Genomic DNA, 24423 nt, shown 5'->3' with positions numbered 1-24423 from the left:
AAAAGTTTTTGGTCACCCCTGCACGCAATCGTAACGTCAGCGACATCAACCGTGATTGAGCGAAAGTCGTGTTAAAGCAACGCGGCGTTGCTTGAGGGCCTACTCGGTCTCTTTGTGTGAAGACATCTCGGGCCCAATTTCACCGTCTACGGGTAGCGATGAGTTCAATCGGAACGGGCTACGATCTCTCCGCGTCGCAATTCTCGCCCGACGGGCGTGTGTTTCAGGTGGAGTACGCCCAGAAGGCGGTCGAAAACAGCGGCACTGCCCTAGCCCTGCGTGGCCGCGACGGAGTCGTTTTTGCCGTCGAGAAGCTCGTCACATCGAAGCTGTACGAGGCCGGAGCGAACAAGCGCATCTTCACCGTCGACAAGCACGTTGGAGTGGCTGTTGCGGGACTCCTCGCTGACGCCAAGCAGGTAATGGGACTAGCTGGGTCATGCTCGCGCAACCAGTAAAGATGAGGCACCGTGCGCCCATTTTTTCCCCATGTATTATCCCATTCAGGCCTTGTAATCTTGCCGAACGAAGTGTTCCGTGGTGTTATGGACAGCCGCGCATCGCTAGTTTCTCGTTGACGAGCGTTTTCTGACCACTGAACCCCAGTAGAGTTGTGATTGGTGGAATCGTTGCTACCGAACAACTGATATTCAGTAATTTTTTTGACATAGCTTCAGTACCTGATAAGCTGCACTTATGCGCAGCTTTGGCTGATGGCCTTCTAACGAAGCAGATTCATCGCACTAAGATGTGGCCCGAACGTTCCCGCTGTATCGAGCTGTCTCCTCATGTTCCGAGGCGTGTTGTCCGCAATCGTGCTGCGAAATGAACATTCACGGCAGTGTAGGTTTGAGATAAGTACACATTTATCTTATTAGGGCCCCCTGTAGTGGTTGAAGAGGAACTAATTATCCCAAACAGGAAAGAACTCCGTTACCGGGTCTGAAACTGATGCCGTACAAGTGCCTGTGTGCAGCGCGTACTAATTTGACTAGGTAGTCGTTTTATTATCCGCCTAAACCAGCGCTCAGATGACTCTTTGCAGACACTTGCGTGGCCGTGTTTATGACGCGTGCTGCTTTAGCAAGCTATCGCAGCATGAATTGACAGAAATGTGCCATCATAAGTTTGGCTAGCATCAGCCTTTTGTCCTGTCCATTGCATTGCAGCTGTGATGAAAATTGGCGCTGCATGGTCAACAAAGATACACGAATGGGGGGTGCAACAGTGAAAGCACTGAAATGCACCATGCAGCTTTTTGGGTTTGCCAGTGGAGGGAAATGTCTGTGAAAACGTAAAATGCACTTCATTTTCAGACAGAACTGCAAAGTTGGGAAGAAATGCTGCACACAGTTAAGAAAGTATGTTGCATGTCTTTTGTTATTCCCCAGCAATTCTCAGGTTGTTGCTTTGACAGCACTTGCATAATTCCTAACCCTGACAATGTTTTAGTTGTGTTATAGTATGCATAATTAGCATTAACACTTGTACACTTGCGAACTGTTTTTAAATGCGAAGCATTTAATAGTGAACTTCGGTGACTTTGAGCGTATCCATCTATCTATCTAGCCACCTACGACTTTTAGCTCTCCTGGCCGTTTCGATGATGGTATCGATACTAAACTTGGCATGGCATAACATGACTGTATGAAGAACATATTTGACTAGTCAAAACATTAAAATCGTGACATGTATGTCGTGATTTACATTTGATGGTCCTGTAGCTCCTGCGGTGGTTTCGTTCACATGGAATGTTGCAAAACTGGTATGGTATGACATGCCTGTATGGCGGATACAAGCGACAGACCCTAACATGAAAATCATGACATGCATGTCATGTAACATGACTACATGCCACGCTCATGATGCGCTCGTGGTCGTTTCGCTAGCTTCCCGTATGCCAAATTTGATATTACGCGACGTCAATGGATGACGAAGGTATGTGACTGGTGCACACATGATAATCATGAGATGTGTGTCATGTAAGAACATGAGTGTACATGCCGCAGTCAAGGTGCCAATACATTTCGACGTGACGCGGTGCGCGTGCTCGCCGGCGTTCATTTCGTCACGCCGGCGTTCGCACACCAGGCGTGGGTCCTTCCATATACTTGCAGGCGCACGCTGCGTTGCTTTGACGCATTCGTGTTTCAGCGCATCCGGCGTCCCTCAGTCATGAAAAGAGGGAGACGCAGTGTTGTCTTGGTAACGCATCGGCGCAAAATGCAGTATGTCGCATTTAGCACCGGTTGCCGACGGACGCTGGTCGCGCCTGGCGTCAGACTATAGAGTGCTCACATTTTGCTAAAGTAGCATGGCTGTGTCTAGCGTGTGCGTGCGTCAACACTACATTGGAGTATATTGGGCCCTTCATGATGCGCTCACGATGGTTTTACTAGCTCCACATATATCGGCTTTGGTGTTGCGTGACGTCAATGAATGCCGAAATATATGATAATCCTGACACGCGTGTCATGTAAGAACATGACAACATACCATGCTCATAGCATGCTCGCGATCGTTTCGCTAGCTCCACATAAACTAAATTTGGTATCAGGTGACGTCAATAGATGACGAAGGTAAATGATACATCTAAACATGATAATCGTGATACGGAAGTCATGTACGGCATCTTTTACCTCCACCTCGTGACATTGTGCTGATTTTAAATTTAAATATATATCAACCTTTTTCATTCGTGCTTCGCACATCGTCGATTCCCACTCTACGTGGGATCTGCCAACTTCTTGTTTTCATAACCTAAGTGTTGCATAAAAAAGAAGCTTTTAGAGACAGTCATTCTAGATTCCCGTACATCTATTTTTTAATGTAATGCTTTTCATCTACAATTGAAATAATGTGGAAGATACAGGAAATGATTTTGATCTTCGTCATGCCAATCATGACGTTAGAGCTGGCTTGCACAAGTGTGCATGTGCATCTAATGTCACATGACAGCATGGCAATCATTACTCATATTCATGAGTGTGGGGCCACAGGTTAGTGGTGAAATGCAGGACAATTTGTGCATAATTCAAAAGTAGAAAAAAAGTGCAAACCCAGGACGAAGGAAGCTGACACCAGGATGGCCACTGACTGCTGTAAACCATAGGTTGGCAAAAAAAAAAGGGGGGGTGGGGGGAGGCTCACTCAAGGTATATATATTGTTGCTTGGACTCGCTGCATTCAAACTCGCAAAACTTGCCCCAGCTGAACTCACTCAGACCACCCAAACTTTTTCTCAGTCAGACTCAAACTCTGCAGCATATTACTCAGCCAGACTCGCTCTGACTCGGGCCTTGACCTGAGCCCGAGTGAGTCAACCCATGAGTCTGTTATCGCAAAAATAGCTTTTATGGTGTCTGTGCTCTTTTATGCCAATTTGCTTAGGTATTTTATTTCTTCACGCAAAGTATTCATTGTGTCACCTGTAATCATGTTGGTATTTTATTATGCCTTATAATATACAACACAACTTGTATTTCACTTTTTATTGTTATATTTTCTGCTGGTTCTTGTATCATTCACCTTTTATGGAATTTTGATTGTACTAATTCTATGTTTTACGTGCTCTCTTCTTGCATATAAAATTTTGCTTCTTCATGTGAATAGGGCTTATACCTTTGTGTATAAAATTTCTGTAATGCCCCCTTACTCAATGTCCATGGGGCTATGTAAAGTAGTTCAAGTAAATAAATAAATTGAAGTTCTATGACACGCCTTTTGCAGGGGTGCAACAGCTTCGCCAATTCGATACACATTCTCATTTCTGCGCCGAGCTGCACCAAAACCATGAACTTCGCTCAAATTGCGCCATGCTGCACTAAAATGCACGACCAGCCTCAAAATTTTCTCAGTTGTGCTGATTTCAGCGAGAAATAGAGGCCACATTGGTAACCTTTAGCTTGCGTCGTCAATCAATCCGAGCACGCAGACCCTACACCGGGGTGTCGGATATATTTCTAATAGTTCACGGCACTCGCGAGACGCAATTGACCAGTTAAAGTAATAAAGCCGCGCACCCATCGGTCCGTTCGCCGCAGTGGATACCTCTCAGAAGAATGACGAAAGTTCTAGACAAATGCGTTGCTGTAGGCACCAACGCGCTGCTGGTGACCACGTCGGTCGCCATAGCAAATGCGCTTAAAAAAAATTTCCTGTCTTTAGATTACCTTAGTTGTGTTGTCGTCCAGGTGATAAATATCCGGAGGTGTTGCCGGATCTAAGGCCACGTGCTGTTGTTACTTTATCCGGTAGAACGCATCTTGCAAGTGAGCTGAGAAGTTGTGGCCTAAACCTAACCCCATCATGAAAAAAAAAAAAGGGGGGGGGGGGGGGTTGACGTGGTGTTCGAAAATTTCTTCGCTTGCTCTAACCCGTGCAGAACGCTGCTTAAGCCACGTTTGCTGCAGTGCACCCGTGTCCTGTGGAAAAGGGTATTATGATTTGGAAGGGGCTCTTAGCACTAGTCACGGGACACAGCTCGTTTTGTTCAATTACTCATGCGTGTATATGCCGCATAACTGCGAGTACTAGTGTGTATTTGGAGCAGTGTATGACATTACTGGCGCCTTAAAAAAACTGTGACTGTTTTCTTTTGTTGTTGTTTTTTGCCACCCCTACTCCCTAGTTTTATTATTCCTCTGATTTTCAAAGCCGCCAGCCTAGAAGATTCACATTTGAATTCGCAGAGTCTGTCAAAGTATTTGAAAAATGTGGCAAGTGCTAATATGGACTTTATCATTGTTTGCTCAAAGGGGTGGTTAAAGATACTACTTTTATTGAATAGCAGTGCTCATCTTGACACTGCGCCATTCAGGGGATGTCGAATGGTTTTTAATTACTTTTTTCCTAAATGTTTTTTATATCTTTTGTTTATATCAAAATGTTTCTATATCTTTTTATGGGGCTCCAAATTCGGTATTTTGTTATAAAAATGTTTTTTTTTTTTTCCAAAACTTGCTCCAAATTTGCATCTTAGCGCTCCAAAAGTAAAATTTTTCTGCTCCGAAAATTACTCCAAATTTTATTTTGGCTGTTGCATCCCTGCTCTGGAGCTTGTAGCTTTTATGTGCATTATTGGCGATTTCAATGTAGTAAGGAAATTTACTGAAATATGCAAGTCGCACCAAGTATTTTTATAGAAAACTTCCTGTGAAAGTGTTTGAGAGGGGAGGTCATGAAACCTCTCCCCTATCTCACACCTGTGACAAACACTGAGGTGGCACATGAACACTAATTTATTAAGATATGTGTGAATGAACTACACACAAGCCGATTTAAGGCCGGTAGTTATGCTGAAGATGAGTAGACAGGGTGCGGGGACTAGGGTGGCTAGAATGGGGAGGTTTGAAAAGTGAGCAGTGTTTTCCTTGCCCGGAGGCGCTGCCCGTTGACTTGGAAGAGACCCAGTAGTGTAGGCCACTGCAACGGGAGCTTGTCAACTTCGTCGGTGTTCCACGTGGTTTTAAGAGTACTTTGTGTTAGTGTGCATTGAGATAAATGGCATCTATGAAATTTCAAAACACAAGGAGTGCGTTTCATGTCGGGCACTGGGATTCAGGGGGTACGAAACATGCACAGCAAATGTATTACTTTTCCGTGCGCTGGCATGTTGATAGACGTGCAGTTTAGGAGCTTGTTAACCCCAGGCTGGTAGAGCTACAATTCTTTAATGTGGGGCCGAAATAAAAAAAAAAAAAAGGTATATGGAAGAACTGCGGCTTGTACCACCATTATAATGGGAATGAAGGTATACAGGAAAATTCAGCCATCTAAGAAAAACAAACATTTCGGCTCAAGGTAAAGGTAGTGAATCCAAACAAGTGCTGTAAAAGATTTTACGCTCATGTTTGAGAAACACACCCACCTATATTACTAAATGCTTTGTCGAGCTCTTGAAGAACTGAATGATTGCTTTGATGAGTGCATTCATCTTTACTTCATTTTTACTTCATTATGTTTTCAATGAGTATATAGAGCAATGCAGCAATGCTGACCTTGAGTATTGTATGCACAAATAACAAAAATGCACACATTGTGCCCATATAAAGCATAGCAAAGCAGCTGCAAAAGTAAATTAACTAGAAAAGTGAAAATTTCAGGACTGCTGTACCCACCCGAGTGACTATACAACTTCACAAGCAGATAATGTAAAGCAGGCTGACACATGTTTTTCGCACATTGCGCCTCATACAAGGATAGTAGGCAGCTTGTTTGCAGAAATTGGCTGCATTGAACACATAAGCGATTGACCAAATCTGTGGTCAAATTTGTTTGCATCACAATCGAATGTTCATTTTCCTTTAATGGGAATTTAAACAAGGCATAAGCGAAAAGAACATCCACCAGGCTACTTTATCATAATACAGTGTTCATTAATTTGGTTGGAGCCATGAAAGCAATGGTATCTGAATCGATTCCTATGCAAATTTGAGAACATACTGGCTCTATGATGGTGCGACCTCAAGCGTAATTACAGTTCAGTATTTAATAAAAGGTAAGGATTGAACAAATGGACAAGGCTACTCGCACTATCAAGGTACAATTAGTATGTGACAATACACTATCAAAGGTTATCGTGTGATAATGCTAGAAAACTTCCTAAATCATATAATGGCCCGCTTGAAGAAGCTTTCTGTTTACTCCATAATCTTGTAAATAAATATTAAGAACATGAAGACAGGGGTGCAACAGCTGCGCCAATTTGATGCTATTCTCCACTTTTGCGCCGAACTGCATGAAACCATAAACTTAGCTGAAATAGCGCCACGCTGCACCAAATTGTTCAACCTGCCTCAAAATTTTCTCAGCTCTGCTAATTTCAGCGAGAAATGGAGGCCAACAATACTTTCGACGGGTCGACGCAACTTCAAGACGAAAATGCATTGCCGTAGCCACAAACTCTTCGTGGGAAATATGCACTTCCTAGTCAGCAAAAGTCGCTATGGCATGTTAGCATTTAAAGCTAAGAGCGCATACCGCGTTTTTCACGTGCGAACAGAGTCGACATGTTGCGAACGCCGCCCTTGCTGGCAACCACATTGGTCGCCATAGCAACGGCACATAAATTAATTTTTTATCTTAAAGTTATGTTAGTTGTGTCGTTCTGGCAATAGATATCCAGTGCTGTCGCCGCACCAACGGGCGTGTGCCACTGTTACTTTATCTGATAGGCTGCACCTTGCAAGCGAGCATAGATGTTGCGACTTAAACCTAACCCCCCATTGTAAAAAAAAAAAGCGGTGTTTGAAAATTTCTTGACCTTGGTCTAACCCATGCAGAATGCCACTTAAAGCACTTTTGCCGCAATATACTGGTGCCCTGGGAAAAAGCGTGTTATGATTTGGAAAGGGCTGTTAACACTACTCATGGGAGAGCGAATTTCGTTCAATTACTGATTTGTGTATATTACTGCTTAATTATGAGCACTAGTATGATCGCTGATGTCTGAAAAAGTTACTGGCAATGATTTGGAGCAGTATATAACACTTCTGTTGCCATGAAAAAAAAAAACTAAACTGCGCAAGTTTTTTTTTTTGCCACCCCTACTCCTCAGTTTCATAGATTCTCTCAAAAGATTTTACAGATGCGGCAAATGCTAATGTGGACTTAATCGTTGTTTGCTCAGTGGGGTAGATACCAGTTTTATTAAAACAGCAGTGCTCATGTTTACCCTGCATGATTTAGATTATGTTGAATTGTTTGCACATGCTTTTTTTTTATAGGTAAGCCTTCTTTTCTCCAAACTTGGTCTTTCGTGATAAAAAATGTACTATTTCCCATAACCTGCTCCAAATTTGCATTTTAGTGCTCCGAAAGTAAGATTCTGCTGCTTCGAAAATTGCTCCAAATTCTATTTCGGCAGTTGCACCCCTGTGAACGTCATTTTGCTTTCATCGAACATGTACATGGTGGCTCATTCAAAATAACACTTCATTGAAGAATGGTTGCATTATCGACGGTTCAATTATGTCTAATTTTTCGGAAAAGTAGCGCTAGCATGGGGCATAGAAGCCACAAGAGCAGCCCTGTTTTTTCAGTGGTTCAGTACACAACAAGCCCGTATTGATTGATGCTCTATTTATGTCTGGCTGCCTGACTTGTAAACTGCGTAAAGGTTTGCACAATTGGCACAAATGCCATGAATTATTCTTAGTGCAGTGTAAGTGCATTGTGAATTCATAAAGTTGTTTATTACATTGATGGAGCTCTTTCAGCAGTGAAAATCTAGCAATGACTGAGGCAAGTGCACAGGCTCCGGGAGAGGGGTGTGTCTATAAGGGGCACCCCCCCCCCCCCCGCCAGGCCACATGTGTAAACAGGGTGTTGCACAAGCGCTTCCACCCTCCCTCAGTTGGGATTTAGCACTGCTTTATAACCCCCTTCTCCTCCCTGCCTTCGAAGAGAAAATCGTGCCGAATCATCGCGAGTGTTACCGCCCTACCAAGCAAGCTGGCAGCGCCTCTGACTACAGCGCCACCGCTGCAGGATCGCGAAGGTGGGGCCAGCTTGGAGCAGCCGGTTTTCACACCTCCCAATTCTAGCCACCCTAACAGGACCATATGTCGGCACTGAAAGACGAAGCTCATCAGACTCGCTCAAGAAATGAATTTTGCACTTAGGGCTAAATCGGACTGACACTCACTGATATTTTTCTGAACTGGACTTACTCGTACTCGCCAAAATATCTCTCTCTCCCATACTCACTCAGATACCCTCACGGTTTGATCCAAGTTCGTGTGAGTCGACTTACAAGTGAGTTTGCCGACCTATGGTGGGAACTAAAAGTTTCATTGAATAAACTAAGTATATATAGATACAGCAAGCCATGATGAAATATTAGGTTGCGCTTTTAATAGTGTGCGTGATGTCGGGTAGCGGATTTTTTTCGAATGGATCAAGCAGCGGATTCTTTAGACATTGCTCACCAGTTTGGTTCGTAGCAAAGGCATTGAGGATCTCTCTAATGCACCTTTGACAATAATGCATTAGGCGGTTTACATTAGACAGGCTTAGGGTGCGCCCATGCCTGGCTCAATGCATAGATAGATTACTTAATACCCCCGTCTTTAATAAACTGACGTGTTCCCAAAGCTTCTCGTTGATACACCACCCATTTGTCCCATGTACACCACGCCATACAAACACAAGATTTCGTACACGACACATGTATCCTACTGGATGAAGTGCTTTGTGTGTTAACTGGTTGCTGTGCTTTTTCTCTTTTCCTTAGCATGGCGACACAGGTCACACTACCTCATGTGTGCTGAAAGAGCCACGGATGTTATTGCATCCAGCTGCCTTCTTGAACTGTTGTGACACCCCGTGAACGTAGTGAATGACTGCTACATTACGGACCGGCTCTCTTTCTTCTTCAGTACGACGCCCCTGCACCTCTATCAGCAGCACTTCAACTAATGACTCATTGGTTGCAGTGGGCAAATTTTTGAGAGGATTAAATTGCAAAAATCCTCTCTGTACTTTGTTTTACTTACATACCAAAGGACCCCAGCTAGTCAAGTAAATCCAAGTACCCCACTTCAGCATGTCTCCTGATAATGTTGTGGCACTTTAAACGCTCTGAATATAATGTTTTTGTTGTAGGCAAGGCTGTTCCTGTCATGCCTTGATTACAGAGGGTCTCTCAGTGATGGCATAGTGGCAGTGACATAACACGCACACTGGACTACGTTTTTTTACTAGTGATGAATCGTGGAGAAGATGCACGAACATAGTGTGAATCAACTTGAATAGCGAGGTGCCATGCCTGCAGTAGTGTAGGAAGCACTGTGGTGTAGGTTTTATTGCCAGGAAAGTCCAATTGGAGCAGTTGTGATTTTGGCAAGCGCTCGGAGGGGTACATTACTTACGTTCACACTTTGTAACTGACATCTGCAGATATTGCGATTCTGCATTTGGTAAAGTGAGTCAAGCTAATTGCAAGTATTTGGCTTGTTTTATGAAAAGTTCTTTTGTGTGGATGCAATGCTGCAAGTCATTGACATGGCTTCCAGCTCTTTGCATGCGCCCTGCAAATTTTGGAAAAAGCTGACTGATGCGATTTTCGTATACTTTATTTTTTTTTTTTTTGGACGCAGGTGGTGGAGACGGCCCGTGTGGAAGCATCCAACTACCGCTCCGAGTACGGGTCGGCTATCCCGCTGAGATACTTGAAGGACCGTGTCGGGCTGTACATGCATGCCTATACGCTGTACAGTGCTGTACGACCCTTTGGCTGTAGTGTACTTCTCGGCAGCTATGACGTAGACGGGCCGCAGCTCTACTGTGTCGACCCATCGGGCACATCATGGGGCTACTTTGGTTGTGCCATTGGCAAGGCACGCCAAGCGGCCAAGACTGAGATGGAGAAGCTGAACTCAAAGGACATGGACTGCAGGCAGCTCATCAAGGAAGCGGCTAGAATCATCTACGTTGTCCATGACGAGGTCAAGGACAAGAACTTTGAGCTGGAGCTCAGCTGGGTGTGCAAGGAGTCCGGTGGGCAGCACCAGTTTGTGCCCAACCATGTCTACACCGAGGCGGAAACGCACGCCAAGATTTCACTCGAAGAAGAGTCCGACACAGACGAAGACATGTGATTAGCTGCTCACTAGGGATGAAGAAGAAAATAAAGCTTCTTGGCGATAAATGAGCAAAAGCATGCTTGCAAAGTTGCTTCTATAAAAATAGAAGCAGCCTTGTATGCTGTGTTATGCGTATCAACAGCCCTTTGACACGGGAAACCAGTACCTATTGAATTCATGACATGAGTTGCAGCTGTACAGTTGACAAAGTTCTTGCTTGAAGGAGCATTAGCATAATCCAAGGAGGTTCACACAAAACATTTTGCATTGGTATAACTATAAGGAACATCATGTTCTAGTGACCTTTAAGGCTTATTTTCTCCTTCTATTGTCCTTAGCATGCTGTACGTCAAAACGATAAAAGACTGCATAGGGTCTTCTCTTGTGCTCATTTTGTGTTGAAATTTTTTCGTTAAGCTTATGCACCAGCCTGCCCAACTCTACTAAATTTAGCTTTATGCTGAGCTACATGTTGCTTAGCCTGAAGTGACAATATTCATGTTTAGAATGTGCTTTGGGCTTCTGTCTTATCGCATCTACCATGTTCATGAAGGGTACCCACTCAAAAGTTTTTGGTTATTTTTTTGCATCAAATGATAGAATATAGCAAGAGCCTAGAAAATGTACTGGTGTGAGAGTGCCCTGAAAAATTAATAATGATATATTCTTAAAAGCTAGTATTAAGCTGATATTGGTTCTTACAACACCCTGACATTACAACATAGTATGAGCTTCTCATCATGTGCTTGCACAAGACATTTTGACATGTCCCTGGGGTGCTCCACTGCAGGGCTCTTCAGTGATGTTAAAGTGACCATTTTGAATGTTTTGGTGCCTCACATTGTCATAACGTACCATACTGGTACTTGAAGTCGCGAGAATTCACACTGTAGCTTGACTTCACAAAACGTAATTTTACTATCGGACTAACATATCGGCGTTTACTCAGCTTCTCACTTGCTTAGACATCTCTGTATATTGGAGATTTCCATGAGTAAGTCAACTGCTTTCTTATGTGTCAGTACCTCTATAAACTTACTATCATGCTTCATTGTTCTCCGCACACTTAATTCAGTTAAGGCAGTACACTGATGCATGTGTCATAGTGCTTCACAATCTTAATGACTTTATACGCTGCTTTGCTTAGGCTACTCTCAGGTATTTTGGTAGATTATGGAGAACAGCTTATCGATGTTGCACTATTAAAAAAAAATTAACTGAACCTCATAGGTAGTATATAGTACCAAATACCCGTATTTACACATGTTTACATTGGTTGGACGAGGCTGTATACATAGTTTTCACGTGACGTTACAGACAGGTTCTTTGCGCTGGGTGCCCTTAGATGGCGGCAACCGAGACTTTTTATCTCATTAAAGAGTGCCACTGCAGAAGAGGACATAGAGTAATGCATTCTTTTGTGATCTCCCCACTTTTTCCTGTTGATTGATTTGATTGATTGATATGTGAGGATTAACGTCCTAAAACTACCATATGATTATGACAGACGCCGTAGTGGAGTGCTCTGGAAATTTCGACTGCCTAGGGTTCTTTAACGTGCACCCGAATCTGAGCACACGGGCCTACAGCATTTTCGTCTCCATCAAAAATGCAGCCATCGCAGCCGAGATTTGATCCCGCGATCTGCGGGTCAGCAGCTAAGTACCTTAGCCACTTGACCACCGCAACAGGGCAACTTTCTTCTGTTCGCGAGGGGCAACATAAAGGAATCGGAGGGGCACTGGCACAAGTCCAAGGTCACAGTTTGAGCTCACGCAGCATTTAAAACAGCTGGGGGCCCTAAGATGGTGGCCGTAGTGACGTAAATGCAAACTATGTATACAAATCCATCTCCAACTCAAAAGCAAAGTAGCCTCAGAAGAGATTAGTCATTTGACCCATCGTTGCTGTGATTCCACTATTTTGCTTGCTAAGGTGTAGTGATCAGAGGGAAACATGGTTGTACTACTATTTTTTTTTTTGCTTAGCTGTATGGCGTTAAAGGTTAACAGCACGAAAATAGCACACGGCAGACAGGAAAAAGACGGGGGCAAGCGAACATCGCCTAAAGGAAATAGGACAACGCTTCAACGTAAAAGTGGTTTTCAGTGATCCTGACAAGTTGTCCCAATTGGCAAACAGGACCTGCTCTGTTAAGAGGCGCGGTAAACAGTGTGTGGTCAAGCACAGGACGTAGTTTGTCGACTGAGCGTGGTGTACAGGATCCCGTGGTCTTGTGGTGTGTGTTGCTTGGGTCAGACCGGCAGATGCCTAAACGAGCACTTATGGAAATACCAGTAGCGTTTGTTACGGCAAAGATGACTTCCTGGCGCTACACGTGAGCATGTGTGGGTGCAGTTTGGAAGGACCACAGTTCTGGATAAAATTAAAGATGAGCACACGTGCATAATCTGTGAGGCTGGTCAGATGGCACGTGCATAAGCGTCAGTTGCATTGTCAGATGGAGAGCTCTGCTTTTTGGGATGTGAGGGTCTGCATAGCAGGCTTAGTGATTGTTGATGTTTAGGTGTTTCGTATTTTTGCATTTGTTTTCATCTTTTTTTTAATCTGGTTCACCAGTGTTTGTCCAGTCTTTTCCCTGTCCACTCTGTATTATTTCCGCCCTGTTAACCTTAATTAAGTAAGCACAACCAACTAACCCAGTCTGCCATTTTATTGAATTGTTTAAGAATTTAAAAACTGATTTTACTCGACCCAGTTTTTTTTATGGTGCAACAGTAAGCTCTCCCTATATAGTGTTCAATCCTACAGCGGTAGTTTCTGAACGTGGGATAAACAAAAATTTTGCAAAAGTTGCACCACAGAAGTGGACAATTGTGAAGACTAATCTTTAGCTAGGTGATGCACATCGATTCTCAACATAGAGAGGTTCGAGTTGAGCCACACACACATGATGCCCAAACTGTAAAGACAGAAACTGGGTGTTTGCACTTCTCGTAAAGCTATGGGCGCGTTGTGTTGGCCTTCCATCGCTTCGAGCCCTTCTCACAGCTGCCATTGCCTTTTCAATTCTCTGGTATTCTCTTGTTCTCGAAGCTTTTAGCTCGTTGCCGTCGCTTCACACCAATGTGCAGGGCTAGCTGTTGTGCGCTTCATTTTTAGTGGACCAGTAGCGAGTAGTGGAATTTAACTATAATTTCTGTGGCCCTTTATGACGATTTTTTTATAGGCACACACACAAATCATGGCTAGATTTAAACAGCTTCGGTGTAATATCTAAGCAAAATTTTTTTTACTGAGAAGCCACTCGAGAAAAAAAAATGCCAGGCCTGCGCAGAAAGCGCAGCACAGTCGCAGCAAAAGCTGGAAGAGCGCCATTCATAGAATCCGCTCCAAACTCTTTTGGGGCTGCTAATACAGGTGCACTTGCACGGCACTTACTACTGCTATAATTGATTTGGGGGCTGATGAGCAGTTATAGCTGAATTTTTTGTAATGGGTTCAAAGGATTCAATAATCCATTCGTTATGCAAGTCACATTTCATGACACCTGATTGTTATTTTACCCTTCTACCACTATGTGACCCATGTTAACGTAGTTCCTTCCTGACCTAACACCTGTATAGTATGTTTTTGTGAAAGTTTTGACCCTGAGGTAGAATACTGGGCTGCTATATAGAGGACCCAGGTTTGAACTTCGTTCCTTCCTGGGTATTTTTTATTTCATTTTCTTTCCTCGTTTCGTACGATAGCGGTTGTGGACAACGGCGAACAACTCGGCACCTTTGTTGTGATCTCGTAACACCTTTCGCTGTAAAAGTTTGGGTTCATTCTTGAAGGCAATGCTGAGAAGCGATGCTGATAGTTGTTCTCGAGAACTGTTCGTTGTGCTCACTGTTTTTTACAGGAGTGAGTCCAACTGCGGTTAAACACTTCCATTTTGACGTTTTGAACTGTTCTTAAATGTACGAAGCAATCAGATTGTTTTCTGGAAACTTGTCGCATGAAGCCCCTTTTCTGCCTCGTGAGCAAGGCGCATCGCGTACTTCACGACTCGTTGGCAGGTGCCCATAGGCCCTGCTCAGCTATCAACTTTCATGCTCTCACTCGTGAGCATTGGGTCAATTGTCAAGCAAAAGCAGTGCCCCAGTTCGAAGTACAATTGAACGCATATCTGCACATTTTAGGTTGCTTACTATTATAAAAAATTGGTCTCATATCTGCATGTTTCACTGCAAATTTTGTGGAGAGACGATAGTTTCGCATCTGAAGAAAGTGCACAAAACGTTTATTTGATATTCTGCTCGAGAAAATCGGTGAATTGTATTCTGCAGGGGCTGAGTTAGAGTGCCTCGATCTGTGCAGCGAAGGCGAACGAGTGCTTCGAGGCATGTTAGAATCGACACATGCTATCTGGCAGTTATCTTTAAAAATTAAGTAAGACGTGTGCGCCTGTTTCAGAGGCGATAAAGGTGAAGAACGCAATTCGACGGGCAGGTGCCTCCACCGTGTCATCTTAGCAAAGCGTTAGAAACGCTTGCCTTTTTGAGCATAGTGTTGCATTGTTAGAGCAGTGTGATAAACGCTACAGTCTTTAGAATTACTTATGTATGCCTTCTATAGTATAAAGACACACAGAATATTGTCATGTTGTTATGGTGCCTCAGATATGCAAAATAATTGCTTTTTCATTGACAATCGCACAAGTATGAACGCTGAAACTTGAGCAATATTGGTGGGCACTGCGGATAAATTAGCTGTTTGGGGTATCGTTCGGAGCCGTTTAGGGTATCGTTACAGCAGACCAACAGACAAACGTACCAACAGACAGACCAAACTTTTTGCGTCTAAGCGCCCGAAAAAAAACTATCGTCTTTAAAAATGCGTAAAAAAAGACCGTTAACCACATACGTCAATAAAAAGTTATGTGATGGGAATCATTTGCATCTTGCCTGTTAAGCTACGTGAGTGGCCAAAAGTTGATTTGCGATGTTGGGGAAGAAAGCAACATATGTGTGCCAAATGAGAAAACAAGGTCCATTCTAGCGAATAAGACAATCTTCTCATTTGTAAGGTCATCACAGTTTGTTTTCAGAATGGTTGTCCGCTCATCTAAGCGTTTGTCTCTAGAACCATGAATGCTGATGGTGAAGTTTGAGAGCTTGTATACATGACGTGGTAGCAGTGGTGGTGTATGATGTCACTTGGCATAAATCTCGCAAGTTTATGTCAACGATGAAGTTCGTATTAGCCCAGCAACCATAATAGATTTAACAGAATGAAATATACTGGGCTCATTGAGGCAGTACTCGCATGAACAAAGAAAGACATTCATCTGCTTTTTGATAAGTGTTCTCTTCAGGCACCCATGAAGGTCAATTATCAAGGTTATGGAGGCATTTTTTTATGAATAAAAAATCTTGCTGTGTCTGCCAGCCATCCATTACCTTAATGGGTAATGAAATTTTCTTGTTAAACAGTAGATAAAGATCTGCTACCCCATGCCTGGTGTACTGGTTATGTTTTACTTTTGCTGTCTGTATGTCTATGACAACGCTTAGTCAGCAGATTATCTTGAGTTGATTAGCTATGAAGAGCTTAGGCTGGGTTGGCCACTAAGTGCGCTCAGTTGTCTATTTATGTTTGCAATTTTTTTTTCAATGATCTCCAGGTAATGAAAGCGCTGTGTCTACTTTTCTTTGTCACCATTAGCTGTGCTGTTAGCCACAATGAACCGCGATGCGTACTTGTTTTTCGAGTATGCGTTGCTTTTGCTGATAGCTACCACTGCACGACGATAGCAGGTACTAGTGACACCTGGGGTACCATAGTACACAATGGCAGTAGGAAGAAGGCACTGTGTGTCCTACGTATTTGCTGGCTCTTGAGTTAATTGTGACCAGTTTTGAAATAGGCTCATTCCACTCGATGAGTTCTTTTGGCATGCAACTGTGATCTCGTAGCCTCAAGTTCAGTACTATCACAGGGCGTGCAGAGGCTAAAGGGAGGTGTTATGGCTCAGCATAGCCGATTCTGTAGCACACGGCAATAAAAAACTCGGAGCGTACTGGACACAACTATGCTTTAATGACGGCTGAAAATCCGAAGAACAACACGTGTGTAGTGGGTCAGCCCTTTGCTTTCTCTTCTTTCCTAGGTCCCAACATCTTCCAGGGCCTCAGTTGGGGTAGCAGCGATCTCTAAGTAGTGTATATTCTGCGTGGGTCTTTTCAAAACTTTTCCATTACTCATGTGTATTAGGCAAGCACGAACAATTCCGTCATTGCCGGGGTAAACTTCTTCGATTCTTGCCAGAGGCCACATAAACTGCGCTTTGCTGGGTGCGTCTACAATCACGATGTCTCCAACTGCCAGATTATGGGGAGAAGATCCAGGAGAATGATGCGCCGATGGTAGAGGGAGGATGTACTCGTGCTTCCACCGTCTCCAGAAATTATACAAATAAATTTTGGCGGTGTTGTAAGCTGCGTGAATATTCCTTAGCACTGCTATGTTTCCCTGCATCTTCTGTTGAGTCAGCATGCGACAAGGTGGTAAATTGCTGACCTATAAGGAAATGTGCTGGCGTAAGCGCTGATGGCTCGCTGGCTTCAAGGCAGGCGAAAGTAAGTGGTCAAAAATTAAGCACAGCCTCGACCTCGATAAGTAGCGTACAGAGTTCTTCTGCAGAAAGGCTGTTTCGTTCGAAGACTTTCCACAGGGACGTCTTCACCGATCTAATTAGCTTTTCCCGCCAACCGCCCCACCATGAAGCAGCGTCCACAATGAATTTCCATTTAATCCGTGTGTTCTCAGAAATGATTGGAATCTGGTGTTTTCGATCCGGTCGGCTATCTCTTTTAACTCCTTTGATGCCTTCTTGAATGATCGAGCGTTGTCCGAGTACATGACACTGGGCAATCCTCTCCTAGCAGTAACTCTTCGGAATGCTAGCAGGAAGCCTTTCGCCGTCATGTCGGTCACAAGCTCCAAGTGTACCGCCAATGTTGATGCACAAGTAAAAATCACAATATACGCTTTTTGGTCACGTTGTCAGTCTGTTTTGGCAAAGAGTGGTCCCGCAAAATCTAGTACCATTGTTTATCTTTATGTCGGTGCCGCATAGAATTTCCAACATTCTCTGCCCCGACAAATTGACTTAGCTTCCCTAAAGTTCCTCAGCAGGCTGTATCGTCCTTTTACAAATTTTACAACATCCTTTGCGTCCCCCAGTAGTGTGTGACGCTGAGGAACACTTACCCACAAAGATTACAAGTGTCCGTACGAGTTCCAAGTCACTGCTTGTGGGGTCATCCGGGCATGTCCTTGAACTTGATTTTCCATTGGTGCTTTCGATGCTTGTTCCAGGCTCGTGCTTCTGGGTGTGTTGACCTTGCGCTGTCTTTGAGCAGTCTTCCTTGGGATGAAAATTCGCAGTGAAGGCTGCTACATGAAGATCGTAGGTAGTCTTTCCTGGGGAACATCTTCCGTGGCTTTCTTGTCATGGCTGAATTTACCTTGTGAGCACCTGCCTTCTTCCTCCGTCTCAGCTTGGGGTTGCATCATTCGTTGCTGTGATTTGGTCTTGGCATTGGGCATCAGCAGTGATGCAGCCCGCACGATCCACTTTCTTCTCTTCCTTGGTGTCAGCAGTTTTCTCGAGCTACATTCATGAGCTCTACAGGCAGTAGGGTTCTGTTTCCTCACGGCCTTTCCATTTCGTCTTTTATTTTATTCCGCTTGTTGCTGTGGCTGTGATTTGATTCCTCCGGTAACATGTAAGCATGGCATTGAGGACTGCCTCACAACATTGCCAACCTTAGTGAGTACTCATTTTTGGTATCTTCTGCAATATTCTTTATGAACCTGGACAAGGTGCAGAAGTGAGCTTTTTTTTCTCTGGGGAGGTGCCCATAACGTCCGAATTCCAAAAGGACTGCAGATCATCGTTAATGTTCTCTTGCGTATGTATATCTGTCCTTAATACGCATACCATAACCCTAGATGGGTTTTGAACTAAGCTTCGTTTCTTCATGGGTCCTTGCAACGCCAATCCTAATATGGTGTTAATAGCCACTAGTCCTTCAATTTCTTGGCTTCTAATAACTTCACCGGTTATAATTTTCCATATTTGATCTGATACAATAAGCAAGCTTATTCCAGGCTCTGCATGCGCCATGGGGATAGCTAGTCCACTAATGCCATCTTCAGTGCACTTAAGTTCTTGCTAAACCAACAGTCTGTATACGTTACTGTGACTTCTTGACAAATAACCGGTATTGTGATAGCTTCGATGGTCTGTTCTTTTTCGCCAAATTGACTTCTCACGTGAAATTCTACTATTTTACTTCGCCATAGTTGGAAAGGTACTTTAGATGCAAGTGTGTTGATTGCCAGCTTCGTTTTGCCAATTACTTTTAGCTGCAAACATGCAGTGAGTGCTTCCTTTATAAATGTGCGCTGGCTGCCGCTAACATTCCTCTTATGTAGTAAGCCTTATTATCTCCTCCCGCCCAACAACATAAGCTTTGTATGCACTCCTTCGTCAAGTTTGCTCGTTACAACTGTTGATTTTTCACCCTTGTCTGACTGTGTTTCATTAATAAATGTTATGGTGCTCAATTTCTTATCACTTCTTTCCTTTGCATTTGGGTTACACATAGTTGTTGCGTGCCTTTTCTTGCAAGACTTGAATGAGTCCTCTACAATCTCTGGCTAGGTGTCCTGGTATAGTGCATTTATAGCACCTCATACTTTTGCCTAGTATTTTTTCTCTTCAAGTGTTAGAGAACCGTTGCATACCTCTGTTTCATGTCTGTTGGATTTGCAAAGAAGCATTCACCATATCTCTGCTTTTCTGTATGCGCAATATGCAGCACAGATGCCGATAGAACAGGCTTGCTGTTGTAAGTTCGTTCAGATGAGTCCTGTGTCCCGGATCGCTCTTGGCTTTCGATTTTGATGCGAGTAAACTGTTGCAATCCCTCGAGCTCTTGACACAATGACGCTGTTCCTTCATTTGGAGCAACTGATGTTCGGAACATGACCTCATTTATACGGCACTGGCAGTGAAAAAAAATTACGATCTCTTGCGGCAGTGCTTTTAGGAGTATATCATAGAACATCGCAGAAAAGCTGCTTATCGGCACCCCGAGCGCGTCAAGACCATGCATGTTTATCTGAACTTGATCGTATAGATTGCGCAGCTGTTCTACATCAGATGCCAGTCTCAGGCATTGAATGTCCCTCAAGGCTCGTAGGTGGTGTTGCTCTATTTGCCATTTGTCTTCATATCTGTCTTTAAGTAGCTGCAGAGCATTTCCATAGCATGCGCTTGTAGTCGCAAATCCAGTGATTGCTGCAGCAGCTTCCCCTCTCAAGTAATTCCGAAGGTAATGAAACTTGTCTGCCTCACTTAGTTCCAAATTTGAATGAACGTTACCATCGTACCATCAAACTGCTTTCAGAGAGAGGTCCACTCACGTATGTTTCCGTTAAACGGCTTGATCTCAAGTCAAGGCAGGCGAGGACTGACGTTCACGTTGCCGACGTTCGCAGGAGCATGAACGGTACTTGCGGAATTTCCAGCGTCGACGGTCCTTTGCAAGTTGTTGATGTCCTCGATTCGGCACTGAAGGCGTGAAAGTATCGCGACCGCTTGATCCTCGTAGTCTGCTGCTGCGGCGTATTGATATGCTAGCTCCTCCGTTGGGATGTACCCTTCCATTTATTCGGATTTATTTTTGAGCTTCTCATTGCTGGATGTCAGCCGCTCCTTCAATGAATGAGTGTCGCTCCATCGGCGCTGTCGCTTCCCATAATAGCGGTCGCCTCGTTTATTATCTTGGTATTCTGAGCGTGTGCCGATGTTCTCTTCTGTTTGAAATGATTCATTGCTGCAGTGTACTCGCAGGAAGCCTTAGGTTTGCGTCCACTTATTGACGTTGCTGTGTGCGGCCACCGACGAGGCTTAAAAAGCACCGACAATTATACTTTGAAAAAATTGTTCTTGTCGATGCTGCCGTCTGTGTCGCCGATTAGCCACAGATCCCGGATCTTCGGCACCATATATTGTGGCTCGACATAGCCGATTCTGTAGCACAGAGCAATAAAAAACTCAAAGCCTACTGGACACAACCATGCTTTAATGGCGACAGAGAATACGAAGAAAAAGAACACGTGCATAGTGGGTCAGCCCTTTGCTTCTTCTTATTTCCTGGGTCGCAACAGGAGACATTGCCAGCTGGTGCAGTAAATATGTGCAGTAGACTTCATGCTCATGTGCACTGTCATTTTCAAAACCACAACCATGTCTCTAGAGACTATGACAATGGTGTGTAGCCCATTTTTCAGGTGGGCTGAACGCAAGCTGAACTCGAAGCTTGTAAGTCCACCTTGTGTGTAGCCCACCTGAAAGATGCCTTCATTTGGTACAATCAAGTGTGAAGGAGAGCCGAGCAACTCGTTCTGTCAACGTGGATGTGTGCAGCAGTGTGCAACTAAAAAAAAAAACTCAATTACTAAGTCTGGACAACTCTCTTTCACTGGGTTTGAAGACAGCGATGCTAACGAAGAAAGAAGCAACAGCGCTGGAACAGGACGGAGACGAGAAGACACAAACACGATGCTGTCCTGTTCCAGCGCTGTTGCTTCTTTTTTTGTCAGTATGTACTAACCAGCCCAATTCAAGACGCTAAGGCAGCGATGCAACTAAAAAAAAAAAAACTCAATTACTACATCTAGACAACTCTCCTTTGCTGGGGTTTAAGGCAGTGATATAGGGTGGAGCTTTTGAAAGTATATTGGCAGTCCAGGAGACTTTCAAGCTACTTTCTTTATTGGGATCTTACGTCCCAAAACCCCAATATCATATGAGGGATGTTGTAATGGAGGGCTCAAGAAATTTTGACCTTGTGGTACTTTTTTAATGTGCACCTAATCTAAGTATCTAAGGCAAAGTGCCTGAAGCACTTTGCCTGCATCAAAATGTGGCCACTACATCCGGAATTGGATCCCATGATCTTCGGGTCAGCAGTCGGGCACCATAACCACGACCACCGTGGCGGGTTTCAAGCCACTTTGATGGCTTCTGATGTTGTACGGCTCAAATTTTACAAAGGTAGACGAAGTGTGGATGGTGAAAATGTCATGCACCTCTAGGTTAAACCACCTTTTACAGCCATTTATTCTGATGTTAGGTTGACACAGCAAATGGTCGCTGGATAACGTCTGTGCAATGCTGCTTCTGGGAGACTTTTGTGTGTTTCTAGGAAGGGCAGTTCCATTGCAGACATGCAATCAGTGGTGACAAGTGATGTGTGGTAATGAATGGGTTAGTTACTAATGAACAGAAATTTTATTGAGATAAGTTTGGCGAGATTTATCATCAAAGTGGGATCGGAAGTACCTTACGACATAAAACTGTGCATCCGTATGCATACTTATGTCTGACAATTTCAGCTTCGGAAGATTTTGGGAGTGGAATTTCATGCTACAGTTCCCTGGCAAATTGCACTTCTTCAGATCAAAATATGGCTGTGGCTATTACAGATAGCTTGCTTCCATTTCATAGTGATGAGCCTGTTGCAGTTACAATTTATAATTATTACAGCATTTTTGTACATTAATAACTAATTATACCACTGCTACAAGTGGTAATGTAATGTGCCAAAATGGTCGCCGTTCTATATATGAAGCAAAAAAAAATTTAAGGGCTAGTTTTCTTTGTTAAACACAATATTAATGAGAACTAACTGACAATGATGCCAAGGAAAGTATAGATCTTATTAGAAGTTGCTGTAAATGTGATGAAAGAAAAGTAAACGAAAAAAGGTGACTTGCTGTTGGCACAGACCGAAGCTACAAACTTAAACTACAAGGCCACCATTGCTCTACCACAGAGCAATGGTGGCAGTCATCCCATCAGAGCCTGCCGCACCGTCGGCAGCGAGTTAGCTTTTCATGCACTTTTCTTTCTTCCCATTTACGTTACAATTGCAGTGAAACCTCGTTATTTCGAAATCCCGCTTAATTGTAAGGATTTCTGCGGTCCCATATTTTGCAATGTGAGTTTGGATAATTTGAAGCGGCGGCCGGCACCAGTCCGGTTAATTCGAAAACTTCGCCGCAAATGCGCGGAAACGACGGCCCTTAATAGCCACGAGGCAATTGAACGTAGCGATACTAATGAGTGGAAACTCGAGCACTCCAGCCTCTCCAGCGCAAGAAAGAAGAAAAGGTCTCGGAGGTTAACCAATACGTGCGCCTCTGGAAAACAAAACGTGCTTCACTGCAACACAGTGGTGACGCGCAGGTAGCATGTCGCATGCTTCTCGCAACGTCAGCGCATCATGATTTACCCATTCTTCTTGGGATTGTAAAGAAATTTAATGAAGGGGACAGTTTGGCGGAATTCGCGATGCATGCCAACCTCCGAATGCCGGTTGCTCCAGCAATTCGCGCCTTTGCACTGCTGGCGGAGTTCTTGCCAGCAACACCTACTTCAAAAACTAAGTTTAAAATATCAATTTTTTCAGCGAAAATACATCGCGAGTTTCGTCATAATGGTCATTATTAAATTCCAAATTATACCAGAAATAATGTGCGAATGGTCGCACCACGACGAGCTGACGCAGTGAGGAGCAGGCGACATGCTTCTCGCGTGTCACTATTGCGTTGCAGTGAAGATGTCTTGTTTCTGCAAGCGCACATATTGATTGATCATGACAGCGTTTTCTTTTTTTTTTTTTCGGTGGCAGCAGCGAGGCGCACCGTTCCTTCGTGTTTGCGGCAGCTTTGAATCTTCTTACACTTAAAGGGCTTTGGACAGTCCCAATTAAGATTATTGAATTCTTTAAAAATAAATTTCACATCACACAATGTTATTTATTTCTGCTGTACCCAATGCTGTTCCATATTGTAGTGAATACTCAGTTTACTGAAATTTCAGTAATGTAAGCTATTTCTGTAGTCCCATAGAAGGTCGCACAAGTGAGAGTTCACTGTATAAAAGAGACGCTAAAGAGGAGCAGTGACTTTGCTTGATTTGACCAAGTGCACTCTGTGAATTATAATGGCATATCTTTCACTATCATGAGTTCATTATTATGGTGATAATCAAAGTTAAAGTTTCATCTTTAAATTTCGCGCCGAAATTTCCACATGTCAAGTAAGAAATTTCAAAATGTATTTTCGGCATTTTCATGGCATTGCCTCTACAAAATTTTCTCAGACTTCATATGCTAAGTCTACGTTACCCACAGATTACAACACACTTAATTTCTATCTATTCGAAGCTACATTGCATGCAGTAGGCGTGTCCTAAATTTTTTATGTGTTTGGTGCGGGAATCTCAAGGTGGCATCGCCCCCCGCATTTTCTTTTCGCACTTACTACCAAGTGTCGTGTGCGTGAGGCGGTAAGAGTGGTGTTTCGGGATTGTGAAATAGTACTTTACTGATGTGCAACAAGTCGTTTTGCTCTTTAGCGTCCCTTTAAAAAACAACCACCCCTATGATGCTAGAGGCAGACGAGAAATAAAGAAGACATGGGGCGTTCGAAGAAGCGACAAGTGTGAGCTTAAACCAATATCATCCGATTCCAGAGTTATTATTGAGATAACTGCAGTATCATGCAGCTAACCTTTGTTGAACAGACAACCTCTGAATAGCAGGAGGAATGACTTAGCTGGAACACAACAAAGGGATTGAAAGCAGCCTACATGTATAGCGAAATCTTTTCGTAAGTACTTGAATTCAATGGCCTTGTTTTGAGGGTCCACATTGAGTGTATCATTGTGCATACCCAGCTGCCTCAGCTGAGCACAGCACGATGGATGACTGATTAGCAGAGCATTCATGGGCACGCATGCCCTCTC

At 43.7% G+C, this 24423-nt stretch overlaps 1 protein-coding gene across 1 annotated transcript; it reads left to right on the top strand.

The window, feature by feature from the left end:
* Positions 1–32: 32 nt before the first annotated feature.
* Positions 33–10651, top strand: Prosalpha7 (proteasome alpha7 subunit). Its single transcript, XM_037413161.2, has 2 exons — positions 33–419; positions 10101–10651. The coding sequence occupies exons 1-2, from the start codon at positions 159–161 to the stop codon at positions 10599–10601; spliced, it is 762 nt and encodes a 253-aa protein (XP_037269058.1). The 5' UTR covers positions 33–158; the 3' UTR covers positions 10602–10651.
* The last annotated feature ends 13772 nt before the right edge of the window (positions 10652–24423 follow it).

The sequence above is a fragment of the Rhipicephalus microplus genome, chromosome X (genome assembly GCF_043290135.1).
Source record: "Rhipicephalus microplus isolate Deutch F79 chromosome X, USDA_Rmic, whole genome shotgun sequence".
NCBI classification, from domain to species: Eukaryota; Metazoa; Arthropoda; class Arachnida; order Ixodida; family Ixodidae; genus Rhipicephalus; species Rhipicephalus microplus.
Note: the sequence above shows the minus strand (reverse complement) of the source record. Positions and strands in the feature narration are given on the sequence as shown.